Here is a 15,345-nt window from a genome sequence, read left to right on the forward strand (position 1 = left end):
CCTGTGTGTTTTTGTTTAAGCCCTGTTCACCCAGCCTATGGTGATTCCTTTTTTTCTGTATATTAATCTTTTGTTTCGCACACAGGGACATTGAGGACAGGAAGATACCCTGGGTCTACATTTTTGCATCACGTAGGTGACCTGATGTTAGCTTTAGAGTGAGCACCGCCACCTGTACTTTTGGGCGTTCAGCGCCTGTAAAGGGGAGGGTGGGTTTTCATTTTCTTTGTGTATTTCATTTGGTGCCACTAGGTAGTCCTCCTTGCTCTCTGTGTTGCTGAGTTTTTTTTGTTTGTGAAATAAATACTATTATTTTGCTAATCGTTTCATGGTTTTAGTGTCACTGCACCCTCACCTACCCTGTCTGTGGCATTGTGTTGCGTCCCCTTACTGGGGTACGTAACACTCAGTTATCCAGCTAACTCAGTTTTCAGTTATCCAGTTAACTCTGTCATCCAGCTAACTCCGGTATCCACATACAGTATGAGGAATTGGGCCCAGGACATGAAAATATCCAGACTAAGACGTCAGTCAGGATATTTGGTAATATCTAGAATATTAATTAAGATTGAGGTTGAGGTTAAGGTTAATGTAAGGGGTTGAGGTTAAGGTAAGAGGTTAGGGAACCTCTCCGGGTGTCCGTCGGCCACCAGGCCCCTGCTGCACTTTGACAGCTGGTGGACGGTCTCTGCGTAGTCCTCCACAGACTGCTCCACAATCTGATGCTTCTTCAGCATGGCTACTGAGCTCTGCTCGTCCTGTAGACACACACGCACACACACAGACACACACACACAGACACACACACACACACACACACGCACATGCAGACACACGCACACGCACACACAAAAGACATAACTCAGAAGTATCCCTTTAAAACGGTTCTTAGTTTAAAGTAACCAAGCTGTCTCTCTCTGGAGAGAATACTGTATACGATTCCCATAACATCGGCGTTGTTCCAACCTCTTAGCATGCGGCGTCCCATATATGGGACGTTTTTAGGACGATTTGCCCACCGGCACTTTGGCGACCCCTAGTGGCTCGGGTGTGCATATTCCGACAGAATCCGTTCAGCGGTTCTCGAGTTACATGCCGGTATTTGAGGCTTGTGCAAAGTACATGGTATTGTGCAAAATACCACTCCCGACTCTTGGCACAGTAGTTCCGTCAATCTAGATCCGATCTCGAAAATTATTGTGGAGGGTTGTACCCAATGAGTGTGGCTTTCCAATGATACCCCACCTGGGGATGTATGAATCTAAAAAACAAACAAAAAAACTAACGAGCGAAAAAACAGGAAGAGAAAAACAGCTGAATGAATTGAAGTCTATGAGAAAACTCAGTTTTTCTTTTGTACACAGTTTACCAAAATCACTCCTAATCACTCATTTCTGAATGGATCTTTATGAAATTTGGACATGTACTACATAAGGCTTTATGCTATAGGTCCGTATAGATTTGTAAGCCATACCACCTTCAGGGGAAATACTACCTCTGGACTACTAACTACTACAGAAAAACTTGAGTAACAAGTTTTTCTACAACTCAAGTTCAGACATATGTTACGTTAGCACTAAAAGTGAATTTATTTTAAAAGAGACCAGGCCCATGCATGTGCTATAAGTATAAAGTATGTTGTTTTGGTTTGCAAAAAAAGTATGCAGTCCTCGAAAACTAAAATGGCCAGGAGACCCATTGCAGGTTAAGCGGTTTTAAAGCGTGACTTCCCGTACCTTGGCCTTCTCCTCCGACATCATGTACAGCTCCTGCTCGCTCATCCAGGCCTCGGCCTCGGCGGCGTCGAAGTAGTACCGCTGGGCGTGGTGTGCCTCCTCCAGGCGCGCGTGGCGCTTCTCCGTCTCCTCGATCATCAGGCTCCACAGCTGCCGCAGGCCGGCGAGCCGCTGGCGCAGGGCCTCGGTGCCGGGGCCGTCGTCGCTCAGCAGGCTGCTGCTGCGCTCGGAGACGTCGTCGATGCGAGGCTGGTGACCCTGGATCTCCTTCTGCAAGGTCTTTATACCGGGGGGGGGGGGGGAAGAGGAGGAAGAGGAGGGAGAGGAGGAGAGGAGGAGAGAGAGGAGGGAGAGGAGGGAGAGGAGGGAGAGGAGGAGGGAGAGGAGGAGGGAGAGGAGGAGGGAGAGGAGGGAGAGGAGGAGAAAGAGGAGGGAGAGGAGGAGAGAGAGGAGGGAGAGGAGGGAGAGGAGGAGGGAGAGGAGGAGGGAGAGGAGGGAGAGGAGGAGAAAGAGGAGGGAGAGGAGGAGAGAGAGGAGGGAGAGGAGGAGAGAGAGGAGGGAGAGGAGGGAGAGGAGGAGAGGAGGGAGAGGAGGGAGAGGAGGAGAGAGAGGAGGGAGAGGAGGGAGAGGAGGAGAGAGAGGAGGGAGAGGAGGAGAGGAGGAAGAGGAGGAAGAGGCGCAGGTTAACCGTCTGTAGTGTGATAGTAAAGGGTTAACCTTCTGTAGTGTGGTAGTGAAAGGGTTAAAGGCTGTAGCATTAAGGGCTGTAGCATTAAGTAGCTCTGCTACTGTTCCATACCAATACCACTCCATTAGCGAGTGAGAACCACGTAAAAAACACTTTTGGTTGCATTGTACCTGGTTCTTCTTGATGAGCAGCTGCACAGTTTGTAAGTTGTGACCGTGATCAGTGGACGTCGCGATTGCCATCCTCTCTTCCACCCAGAGCTGCAAACAGAGACAAAGAGATCCCATTATTAGATCGTCGTAGCGTTTAAACTGTTACTTTAGGGCTTCATTCGTTAATTTGTAAAAAAAAAAATGGCTCTTGGTTAAAGGGACAGTTCTGATAGTTAAACCCTAGCCCTGTTTCTTACTCACCGATGGTGCTGTTCCTCTGACTAGTTGGCCACAAACCAATGCGGAGCCAATGGGGTCAAGCTCCTGTCTGTACAGGTTAATCATCTTCCCTTTATTCATTTGCTTAGATCTTTTGTACATGTGATCTCAAGAAGGTGCTGAACGAGCTCAGTGGCAGTTTCTCATGTCTGGTCATTTTTAGCATGGTGTTTATTCACCGGCAAAGATGCAAAGTTTCATCACAATTTACTCAAGCCTATGTAGTAACAGACACAATATTTCTGACAGTGGGAATACATTCCCTGAGATCCATAGATGTCCCTAGATACCAATAACATGCTAATGGACCTTGTAGAAGTGGAGCAATCCTCCATTTACTTAGGTATTTTAGGCAGATTTTCAGAAAATAGGGCTCCGGGCTTATCAGGTTAACTGAAGCTCCTGTCTGTACAGGCTGACTGAAGCTTACTGAAACTTACTTTAGGTATACTGTGGAGTACACCTTGGTTTGTGGCTAATTTCCCGCAGCTAGTATGAGGAACAGCATGGATTGTGCAGAGAAAGGACTCAAGGACCAATCAACATCATCATTGGAAAGCAAGAAATAGGGCCAGGGTTTTCGAGAAATCAACACTATCCCTTTAACACATTCCCGGCCATTGGGGGCCGTCTAATCTCACGCTATACGGCCAGCATTTCAAAACAAACTTGCATTGTATGTGAGGCTGTTTGTAGAGCTAAATCTATACTTTATAGTATTGCTATCTGTCCATTCTCATTGTCAATTGACACCATAAACCGTCCCTTCAAAATGGCTTAAAGAAAGAATTTTTTCATCAATACGCTCCCATTTTATAGCGTCTTGAATATAAGCGTTATATGGGATTTGGTCATTAAATCGAATGGCGTTTCGGCACTACAGAAGCTAGAGCAAAAAATCTAAATGCATATTGTCGGTATTCATGGTCCACCATGAATGCATGAAAGGGGGGGGGGCGGGGGACGTTGTTTCTGATTATTGATTACCAATAACGGCGTTAGCCTCAGTAGCCACATTCGCTGATCGCCTGGTTGGGTATGATAACAAGGCCTGATCAGCATGTAATTTACGTGAAAAAGATCTTACCGTGGGCCGGTTGGATCCCCAAAAGGATTTCCCAGTTATCGATCACCATCTGGTAGATCGATATGTCCATTGGCTGATGATATATTCCTTTACTGCATAGTGAATTCGGCGTCGCAAAAGGTATTCCATGCTACATGCTACACGTATAGATTCCAGCTAACAGGAAACTCCATTCAAATTCAATTAAAATAAAAGACCGTTCTGCCACAGGGAACACTGCATTATCGAGACAGCGCCCCTACGAGGATCTGGCCGGTAATGCACTTTTCAGAATTCCAAGAGTAGGGTAAATCTGCAGTGCCGCTCGGTGACATTGAGTAGGTTATTAAAATGGAATAAAAGCCAAAACAACCTTGCTACGGACATGTCCGTGGTTGGCCCTCTACCGTTGGATCCGAAACACGGACATGTCCGTGGCCGGTCCCGAATGTGTTAAAGGTACTCTGTAGTGTCGTCAAACAGTGACCTCTAGGCAAAAGATGACAACATGGTACTGCGCTTTGTTTATAGTTTTGGTTTTTGTCTAACGTTTGGATTGCATTTCAGTGGGTATAGGAGGGAGGGGTTGTTACTGCTGGCCACACCTTAGGCTCTACCAAGCGAGAGTATATTCACAGTATATTCACAGTACGATAAGTTACAACCCAAAAATGTAAACAAAGTGCAATACCAAGCAGGGCTCTTTTCCCTAGAGGTCACAGTTTGACGGCATTACAGATTCTACCTTTAATGTCTTAAACAGGATACGGTTTGTATTTAACCAATATCACTGTGTAGAGGGGATGGAATATTGCCTGTATAACCATGGAAACAGGCTGTGAAACCCAACACCGAACAGGCTAAGATGTTTACAACTCAGTATGCTACGCTAATATCGCTATATCATATTCCGGTTTCTGATAGTTGGGATATAATGAGCTTCAATGATACAAGCTTTACCTTGAATAACGTCTTCTAATATCGATTTCACTCTCTACCGAGGCAGGGGGTTTAGAATTTTTAAGGCGCGGTTTAGAAAAAGGAAGGATTGCTAGCCAAAACTAGCTTAGCATACTGTAGCAGCTCAGGTCACCTGATGTCAAGAGCCCCAGTGCATTCTGGTAGTGGGAGCACAACAAACATGGGGTCATTTAGTGTTAGCAATGTGGTCGTCTGGTAGACTAGTTAGCAATGTGGTCGTCTGGTAGACTAGTTAGCAATGTGGTCGTCTGGTAGACTAGTTAGCAAAACATATAACCCTCTCGTAAATCGTCTTTACCTCTCACCCCAAATGAAACCGGGAAACACATTTGTGTGTATATGTGTGAGGTTCGCCTCTTCCCTGGACCTTTAATTCCTGTTCCCTGGACCTTTGATTCCCTGGCTCCTCACCTCTGCAGCCCACACCCTTGGACTACCTGTCATTATGTGTTTGATTGGTCCGTGCCGAACACACACTTCTAGTCAAGTATCAATTACTATCTCGCACCTGATGTGTGTTCTAATTAGCGCCCCAGTGGGCTTTAAATAGCTCAATCTCCCCCCCAGTCCTCGTCGGGTCGTTCTGCAAACTCCTACGGGAGATTCTCTATCTGTAAGCTCCTACGGGAGATTCCCTATCTGTCTGTATGCTGTTTCATCTCCGGCGTGAGACGAGGTGCAAGCCTTCGCCACCTGTCGCCGTTTGCCTGGAGTGGGACACAGTACTGCGCTCTCTAATTCTCTACGGGAGGTATTCCAGTGTTCCACTCCAGACCCCGCGCCAGATGCGCTCTCCGAACCGGCGCATTCTCCAAGCAGACGCGCACCACTCCAGACCCCGCGCCAGTTGCGCTCTCCGAACCGGCGCGTTCTCCAAGCAGACGCGCACCACTCCAGACCCCGCGCCAGATGCGCTCTCCGAACCGGCGCGTTCTCCAAGCAGACGCGCACCACTCCAGTGCCCCTGTCCCTCGCCCTGTCCAAGGCCTTAACCCTGTTTTCTCTGTCCCTGTCTCCAGCCCGCCCCCGCGGGCCTCTGTTCCCGGTTCCCCTCTCCAGTGCCCCTGTCCCTCGCCCTGTCCAAGGCCTTAACCCTGTTTTCTCTGTCCCTGTCTCCAGCCCGCCCCCGCGGGCCTCTGTTCCTGTTCCCCTCTCCAGTGCCCCTGTTTCCTGCCCTGTCCCTTGCCCTGGCCCTGTCCTTTAGCCTTTCCCTTAGCCTTCCCCTTAGCCAGCTCGCCTCTTAAAGGCACATTGCCCCTTTTTCCCAAGTTCTTGTTTTCCAGTATTTTGTGTTCTCCCTTAAAGGGACAGTGCCGCTTTTCTGTTTGTATTCAATAAATGCCCAGTTCTTGGCTTACTCTCATACCTGTCTTGTGTTGTGCGATTGGGGTCGGTTACAAACCATAACAGTACGACCCGACCAGTCGACGACCCCAGCCAGCACAGACAGTGTATGTTGAGTTTGTCCTTTGTTAGCTCTAGCTTCCCCGCTAGCAAGGCCCAATTTTTTGTTTGTTGCCTTGTCATGTCCCCTGCCCCTCTGTCTGTATTTTTCGGTCGCCCGGTGGCTCCCGTGGAGGGGGGAGTACTGTGAGGTTCGCCTCTTCCCTGGACCTTTAATTCCTGTTCCCTGGACCTTTGATTCCCTGTCTCCTCACCTCTGCAGCCCACACCCTTGGACTACCTGTCATTATGTGTTTGATTGGTCCGTGCCGAACACACACTTCTAGTCAAGTATCAATTACTATCTCGCACCTGATGTGTGTTCTAATTAGCGCCCCAGTGGGCTTTAAATAGCTCGATCTCCCCCCCAGTCCTCGTCGGGTCGTTCTGCAAACTCCTACGGGAGATTCTCTATCTGTAAGCTCCTACGGGAGATTCCCTATCTGTCTGTATGCTGTTTCATCTCCGGCGTGAGACGAGGTGCAAGCCTTCGCCACCTGTCGCCGTTTGCCTGGAGTGGGACACAGTACTGCGCTCTCTAATTCTCTACGGGAGGTATTCCAGTGTTCCACTCCAGACCCCGCGCCAGATGCGCTCTCCGAACCGGCGCGCTCTCCAAGCAGACGCGCACCACTCCAGACCCCGCGCCAGTTGCGCTCTCCGAACCGGCGCGTTCTCCAAGCAGACGCGCACCACTCCAGACCCCGCGCCAGATGCGCTCACCGAACCGGCGCGTTCTCCAAGCAGACGCGCACCACTCCAGTGCCCCTGTCCCTCGCCCTGTCCAAGGCCTTAACCCTGTTTTCTCTGTCCCTGTCTCCAGCCCGCCCCCGCGGGCCTCTGTTCCCGGTTCCCCTCTCCAGTGCCCCTGTCCCTCGCCCTGTCCAAGGCCTTAACCCTGTTTTCTATGTCCCTGTCTCCAGCCCGCCCCCGCGGGCCTCTGTTCCCGGTTCCCCTCTCCAGTGCCCCTGTCCCTCGCCCTGTCCAAGGCCTTAACCCTGTTTTCTCTGTCCCTGTCTCCAGCCCGCCCCCGCGGGCCTCTGTTCCTGTTCCCCTCTCCAGTGCCCCTGTTTCCTGCCCTGTCCCTTGCCCTGGCCCTGTCCTTTAGCCTTTCCCTTAGCCTTCCCCTTAGCCAGCTCGCCTCTTAAAGGCACATTGCCCCTTTTTCCCAAGTTCTTGTTTTCCAGTATTTTGTGTTCTCCCTTAAAGGGACAGTGCCGCTTTTCTGTTTGTATTCAATAAATGCCCAGTTCTTGGCTTACTCTCATACCTGTCTTGTGTTGTGCGATTGGGGTCGGTTACAAACCATAACAATATGCAGGCTATATAATGCATTATTTGCAGGCGTTTCAGGTCTAAATGGGTTAAAGGACAAAATGAGTGGTAAACAAGAAAGGAACATTTTGAATATTTCGCCAAAGGAACCAGAGTGAATGACCGACTGAAGAGGGAGTTGGTGTCATGGCTGTGAAACGACTCACGATCTCATCCTCCACGTCGCGGTTGAACTGGTGGATCTCTCGCGAGGCCCACAGGAAGTTCCTCCTCTTCCTCAGCGGGTCCAGCAGCTCCTGGAACTTCTTCTCCACCACCTGGCGCCGTCCGTCCACCTCGTCCGTGTCCTTCCCCTCCTGACCCAGGGCCTTCACCTGACTCTGCAGCTCCACCACCTCCCGCTGGCGGACCTCCACCTGGTTCTCCAGGATCTGGTGGGAGGAGGGGGAGAGGAGGGGAGGGTTAGAGGAGAGGTAGAGGAGAGGAGGGGAGGGTTAGAGGAGAGGTAGAGGAGAGGAGGGGAGGGTTAGAGGAGGGGGAGAGGAGAGGAGAGGAGGGTTAGAGGAGAGGAGGGTTAGAGGAGAGGTAGAGGAGAGGAGGGGAGGGTTAGAGGAGGGGGAGAGGAGAGGAGAGGAGGGTTAGAGGAGAGGAGGGTTAGAGGAGAGGAGGGTTAGAGGAGAGGAGAGGAGGGTTAGAGGAGAGGAGAGGAGGGTTAGAGGAGAGGAGAGGAGAGGAGAGTTAGAGGAGAGGAGGGTTAGAGGAGAGGAGGGTTAGAGGAGAGGAGAGGAGAGGAGGGTTAGAGGAGAGGAGGGTTAGAGGAGAGGAGAGGAGAGGAGGGTTAGAGGAGAGGAGGGTTAGAGGAGAGGAGAGGAGGGTTAGAGGAGAGGAGAGGAGAGGAGGGTTAGAGGAGAGGAGGGTTAGAGGAGAGGAGAGGAGAGGAGGGTTAGAGGAGAGGAGGGTTAGAGGAGAGGAGAGGAGGGTTAGAGGAGAGGAGAGGAGGGTTAGAGGAGAGGAGAGGAGAGGAGAGTTAGAGGAGAGGAGGGTTAGAGGAGAGGAGGGTTAGAGGAGAGGAGAGGAGGGTTAGAGGAGAGGAGAGGAGGGTTAGAGGAGAGGAGAGGAGGGTTAGAGGAGAGGAGGGTTAGAGGAGAGTTAGAGGAGAGGAGAGGAGAGGAGGGTTAGAGGAGAGGAGGGTTAGAGGAGAGGAGAGGAGAGGAGGGTTAGAGGAGAGGAGGGTTAGAGGAGAGGAGAGGAGGGTTAGAGGAGAGGAGAGGAGAGGAGGGTTAGAGGAGAGGAGAGGAGGGGAGGGTTAGAGGAGAGGAGAGGAGGGTTAGAGGAGAGGAGAGGAGGGTTAGAGGAGAGGAGAGGAGAGGAGGGTTAGAGGAGAGGAGGGTTAGAGGAGAGGAGAGGAGGGTTAGAGGAGAGGAGAGGAGGGTTAGAGGAGAGGAGAGGAGAGGAGGGTTAGAGGAGAGGAGAGGAGGGTTAGAGGAGAGGTAGAGGAGGGTTAGAGGAGAGGAGGGTTAGAGGAGAGGAGGGTTAGAGGAGAGGAGGGTTAGAGGAGAGGAGAGGAGGGTTAGAGGAGAGGAGGGTTAGAGGAGAGGAGGGTTAGAGGAGAGGTAGAGGAGAGGAGGGTTAGAGGAGAGGAGGGTTAGAGGAGAGGTAGAGGAGGGTTAGAGGAGAGGAGAGGAGAGGAGGGTTAGAGGAGAGGTAGAGGAGGGTTAGAGGAGAGGAGAGGAGAGGAGGGTTAGAGGAGAGGAGAGGAGAGGAGGGTTAGAGGAGAGGAGAGGAGAGGAGAGGAGGGTTAGAGGAGAGGAGAGGAGGGTTAGAGGAGAGGAGAGGAGGGTTAGAGGAGAGGAGAGGAGGGTTAGAGGAGAGGAGAGGAGGGTTAGAGGAGAGGAGGGGAGAGGAGGGTTAGAGGAGAGGAGAGGAGAGGAGAGGAGAGGAGAGGAGGGTTAGAGGAGAGGAGGGTTAGAGGAGAGGAGAGGAGGGTTAGAGGAGAGGAGAGGAGGGTTAGAGGAGAGGAGAGGAGGGTTAGAGGAGAGGAGAGGAGGGTTAGAGGAGAGGAGGGGAGAGGAGGGTTAGAGGAGAGGAGAGGAGGGTTAGAGGAGAGGAGAGGAGAGGAGGGTTAGAGGAGAGGAGGGGTAGAGGAGAGGAGAGGAGAGGAGGGTTAGAGGAGAGGAGAGGAGGGTTAGAGGAGAGGAGGGGTAGAGGAGAGAAGGGCAACTAAAGCAACTAAAAGACAAATGTTTTGATCTTGAAAGTAGGTGAAGGCAGCAAAACTCAGCATCCCAGAAGGAGCAGAGGGGTGCTGAGAACTCTCTCCGATAGCGATTGGCCGCGCTCATAGAGCGCAGTTTTCTACCAAGGTAAGCTATCTCCACGACAGGATGGATGATTTCTCATTCTTGGTTTGTTTATTTTTTTTATTTTTTTTTATAAATCTTTTATTCTCCTTTACTGCCACCAGAGACTTGTGAAATGTAAACAGGGACAAACGGTGGCTAGGTAGCCGTGCTACTGGTCACAGGTGGGCAGTGTTCTTTGTTAACTAAATCATCTCCGTTTATGGTGCCCATGTTGGATGACAAAATGATGACCGCATATTTGATCGGTTGATGATTTCTTCCTGAATCAACGCTGGTACCCTGTAGGAGGTTATGGACTAACTTACCGACTAAACAACATCATCATCAATTAATGCAAAATATGCAAATATGACAGTGTGGTCAATGACTTCTTCAGTGGTTTTATATGCTTGTACCTGTTGCTTCTTGAGCAGGATGTTGACACTGGTCAGGTCTTTCCCGTAGTCGTCGGACTGGATCTGGCCTTCCAGGCCGCCCAGCCACTTGTCCAGGTCGGCGCAGCTCTGGGTGAACAGCTCCGCCTTGTTGGCGTCGAACAGACACTGGGCCTTGGTCTGCGTGGTGGACTCCAGGTCCTCCCACATCTGGTGGAGCGCCGAGAGCTTCTCCTTCACCACGGCCTCCGTCTCCGGCTTCTCCGACACCAGCAGCGCGCCGTCCTACAGAAGGAGCAGAAGAAGAAACCGTTTACGTCAAGAAGGACCAGAAGAAGAAACCGTTTACGTCAAGAAAGACCAGAACAAGAAACCCTTTACGTCAAGAAGACCCCTGGCAATTCTATTCCATTCTATTCTATTCTATTCTATTCTATTCTATTCTATTTTATTCTATTCTATTCTATTCTATTCTATTCTATTCTATTCTATTCTATTCTATTCTATTATATTCTATTCTATTCTATTCACTTTCATTTGTGTTATGGAGCCACTGCTAATCATTATCTTAATGGGATTCATAAGATTGGTTCATCTCTTAATTATATCCTGTCCTATATATATATATAGAGAGAGGATATTATTATATTATATTATGAAATTAGAGAAAGTGGGTGGGAGGTTCAAAGGGTCAAATTGGGTATAAAACAGGAGGGAAGACTGTCAAGTTTTAAACTGTGGATACCAAACAGAGAAGGTAAAGACGACTTTGAACTGTAGAACAGTAATCCAGAACAATTTTATTGCACTGTAAAATATATATATATATATTTTTGTATCTATTCTATTTTACAATTTTATTGCACTGCACTATTGCACTATTTTACTCTGCCTATTTTATCTTACTCTTTTTATTATTGTCTATTTTATACTGAATAAACAAGGTGGCCTGTTGGGATGTTAGATCCTAATGTAAAAAAAACTGTGATTTTATATGTCTGCACTTTATGTGCTCATTTTATGAGCACATAAAGTCTTTTTTCTGTTGTGAAGCACTTTGAGCTGCAGTTTCTGTATGAAAGGTGCTATACAAATAAAGTTTATTATTATTATTATTAAAGTATGGATTCCCCCCACGACAGATCCTATGTGTGAACGTGATGACTCAAATAGCTTTCATTCAAATCTGCGGTGCACATTCATGACCCCTAAAGTAAGAAACCTATTGATTTTGGTGACCCCATGACCTTTCCTCTACCGCTATTTAGTTCAACATTCTGCTCCAGGAAGCTTATATTAATCTCAAACTGCAAATAAAACTAAATTCGTGGTCTTCTTGAAATCCCAAAACATACGGCAATCTGCACATCTATTGTAAACGGTTCACATATTGAAATCCTGAGCGGCCTGTTCCACCAAACAGACACATATGTTCTCATAAAACAAAAAATATTAACTACTTTTTTAATATATTAATATTTTATATAATGGGAAAATGTCAACAAAAACTGCCCATTAGCTTCATTAAAATGTGCAATTTGTTCTGGTCTTTTCCTGCTATTTGTCTGATTGCTTTCACAGCTCAAACGAACCGCTCCAGGGTTCACCTGGAGGCAGAGACCACCTCAACGAGGAGGACCAGGGTTCACCTGGAGGCAGAGACCACCTCAACGAGGAGGACCAGGGTTCACCTGGAGGCAGAGACCAGCTCAACGAGGAGGACCAGGGTTCACCTGGAGGCAGAGACCAGCTCAACGAGGAGGACCAGGGTTCACCTGGAGGCAGAGACCAGCTCAACGAGGCGGACCAGGGTTCACCTGGAGGCAGAGACCAGCTCAACGAGGCGGACCAGGGTTCACCTGGAGGCAGAGACCACCTCAACGAGGAGGACCAGGGTTCACCTGGAGGCAGAGACCACCTCAACGAGGAGGACCAGGGTTCACCTGGAGGCAGAGACCAGCTCAACGAGGAGGACCAGGGTTCACCTGGAGGCAGAGACCAGCTCAACGAGGCGGACCAGGGTTCACCTGGAGGCAGAGACCACCTCAACGAGGAGGACCAGGGTTCACCTGGAGGCAGAGACCAGCTCAACGAGGAGGACCAGGGTTCACCTGGAGGCAGAGACCAGCTCAACGAGGAGGACCAGGGTTCACCTGGAGGCAGAGACCAGCTCAACGAGGAGGACCAGGGTTCACCTGGAGGCAGAGACCAGCTCAACGAGGAGGACCAGGGTTCACCTGGAGGCAGAGACCAGCTCAACGAGGCGGACCAGGGTTCACCTGGAGGCAGAGAGAGACCACCTCAACGAGGCGGACCAGGGTTCACCTGGAGGCAGAGACCAGCTCAACGAGGAGGACCAGGGTTCACCTGGAGGCAGAGACCAGCTCAACGAGGCGGACCAGGGTTCACCTGGAGGCAGAGACCAGCTCAACGAGGAGGACCAGGGTTCACCTGGAGGCAGAGACCAGCTCAACGAGGAGGACCAGGGTTCACCTGGAGGCAGAGACCAGCTCAACGAGGAGGACCAGGGTTCACCTGGAGGCAGAGACCAGCTCAACGAGGAGGACCAGGGTTCACCTGGAGGCAGAGACCAGCTCAACGAGGAGGACCAGGGTTCACCTGGAGGCAGAGACCACCTCAACGAGGAGGACCAGGGTTCACCTGGAGGCAGAGACCACCTCAACGAGGCGGACCAGGGTTCACCTGGAGGCAGAGACCACCTCAACGAGGCGGACCAGGGTTCACCTGGAGGCAGAGACCACCTTAACGAGGGTGCGGTTGTTTGGTTGTGGACCTGAGGGCAATTACCGTGTTCACAGTCACACCTAACCCAAACCAAGTGCACCACAGGAGTAAATGTTCCAGGGTTCAATTCAACCTAGCCCCTTTCGTGACTGTGATGCACGCCAAGTTTTGGCCGTGATAACACAGTCACTTGCTCCTCTATAAGATACCAAGGAATGTTGCCCATGAAGCACTGGTTTTGGACGAACCGTTCGTTATACAAGTATCACAGAGAAATTTCAAAGGTACTCACAGTTGCACGAGGGTTTCACACAAAAATACGGCATGGTTTGAAAGCTCTGCGTTGCTAATAAACATTTTAAATAATTTTTATAAACGTGTAAACATCACAGAGATCAGTGTTGCATCAAAATGGCTTACTCTTTTTCTTCCGCATTGTGACATGCCGGAGCGCTGTGATTGCTGGGCGCACCAGGCATGTGACAAAGCAGAAGAAGAGAAGAAGCTAATCACAGCGCTCCGGCATGTCACGATGCGGAAGAAAAAGAGTACGCCATTTTGATGCAACACTGATCTCTGTGATGTTTACACGTTTATAAAAACGTTTTTTTTGTCATGGATGAACAAAACTTTCAATGCGAATGGTTGATTTGGGGAACAAAAATTGGCTGTTTCTCAAGGAATTCCAGGCCTTGATTTAATTTTTTTTTGCACTTCAAGCACTTCAAGGCCCTTGTGCAAACCCTGTGACTCACTCAAAGTGCATTTCTGTGTGGTGAGGAACAGGATATTACACAAGTGATCACATTTCTTATCTCTATAGACCTGTTTGCTGTATACAAACCTACCGTGTTCGAGCCAATCAGCAATTCCAACTGAGTCACGTGACTAAGTTTCCCCCTACCTGCGTGAGCTGCTGCGCTATAAAGAAAAGCATGACGGGGCTCCATGGAGAAACCATGACACTCCCCTGACTAACAGTTGTTTCAAATGAAAATGGATGGATGCAGGGTTAGAAATTAAAATTTTTTTTCAAGGCTTTTTTTGCCCCCCTTAATTGATTTTCGGGGGCTTTTTTTTGTATTTCGGGGGCACTGAATTTTTATGATAAACGGTAGGGGTGGGACGGTTCACAAAATGGACGGTTTGGTTCGTATCACGATTTTGGGGTCACGGTTTTCAGTTCGATATACGTTAATTTTTATTAAAAAAAATGTAACACTCAAATCTAAACATGCTTCTCATTTATTAAAAATAAAATAAAAGGTTTACAGTGTTTACAGCCTTAAATAATGTTTGGCACACAAAGACCGAACTGACTGAAAAATATAGGCTACATTTGTCAAAGTATTAACTTAGTGCAAACAAACAATATGCTCAGCCAGCACTAGACTTTCCTTTCTTTAATGAATATAAACACACAAAAACAATGTCAACCATGTTTAAATTCCCTGATTGTCAGTTCTTAATGGAAAGATTCGTTTTCTGCTTGAAATTATTATGTTTCTGTGCTACATTTATTTAGACTAACATTATTTAAATATTGAGTGCAACTGTGGTGGATTACGTAATTCGGTGAGTTGGAACTATCTATGGGTTGGCGCCGGGTCCCCACGGACATTTTAGCGTGTGGCACCTTCAGCTCCGGTCACGTTAGGAGGAAGTTCATAACATCAACAAGCAGCGCGAAAGCGGCAATAGTCCCGGTTGGAGTTAGTAAAACACAGTTGTATGTTAGCCTTCTTGGATGTTAAATAAACGCCTATCATTGTCTTTAAACACCCCGCCTCTCAGACTCCCATTTCCTCCTCTGCTACAGTAGCTAGTAGCTACGGTGACATTGCATTGACTGTACAGTATTAGCTTGCGGGCTGTGTCGGGCTACCATAGTTAAAACGTGAGTTGTGTTTACAAACTGCTAACGCTATGGCAAGATGTGTGTAGGCCTATGTAATGTTAATGGCTATGTTTTTAAAGTCGTAATGAAGATTGATTTATATTGTGCGTGCCATTTTTACACAAACTGACTAGCACCTGCCTGCAGCCAACGCTCACCGCTCCGCCAAATGATTTTTTTATTTGCGCGTCATCTGAACCGTACGATACACAGACGCTCCATTACCGGATAAATATATATATATAATTAGTAAACTGTCAGGGGCATTAAGTGCCCCCCTTAACTGATTTTCGAGGGCATTTTGTCCATTTTCAAGGGCATTATGCCCCAAGCCCCCGTTAATTTC

The 15,345-nt window shown here is 48.9% G+C and overlaps 1 protein-coding gene across 1 annotated transcript; it reads right to left on the reverse strand.

Annotated features, from left to right (window-relative positions):
• Positions 1–627: 627 nt before the first annotated feature.
• On the reverse strand, positions 628–11,560 carry LOC311248827 (spectrin beta chain, non-erythrocytic 1-like; the record flags this gene model as incomplete). The annotated part of the gene is made up of 6 exons (XM_084339650.1): positions 628–758; positions 1,737–2,015; positions 2,595–2,684; positions 7,827–8,051; positions 10,379–10,642; positions 11,555–11,560. Coding segments are annotated over 6 exons (995 nt in total), but the record flags the coding sequence as incomplete, so codon positions are not given.
• Positions 11,561–15,345: the final 3,785 nt, after the last annotated feature.

The sequence above is a fragment of the Notolepis coatsorum genome (assembly GCF_963971535.1).
Source record: "Notolepis coatsorum genome assembly, contig: SCAFFOLD_3690, whole genome shotgun sequence".
Taxonomy (NCBI): domain Eukaryota; kingdom Metazoa; phylum Chordata; class Actinopteri; order Aulopiformes; family Paralepididae; genus Notolepis; species Notolepis coatsorum.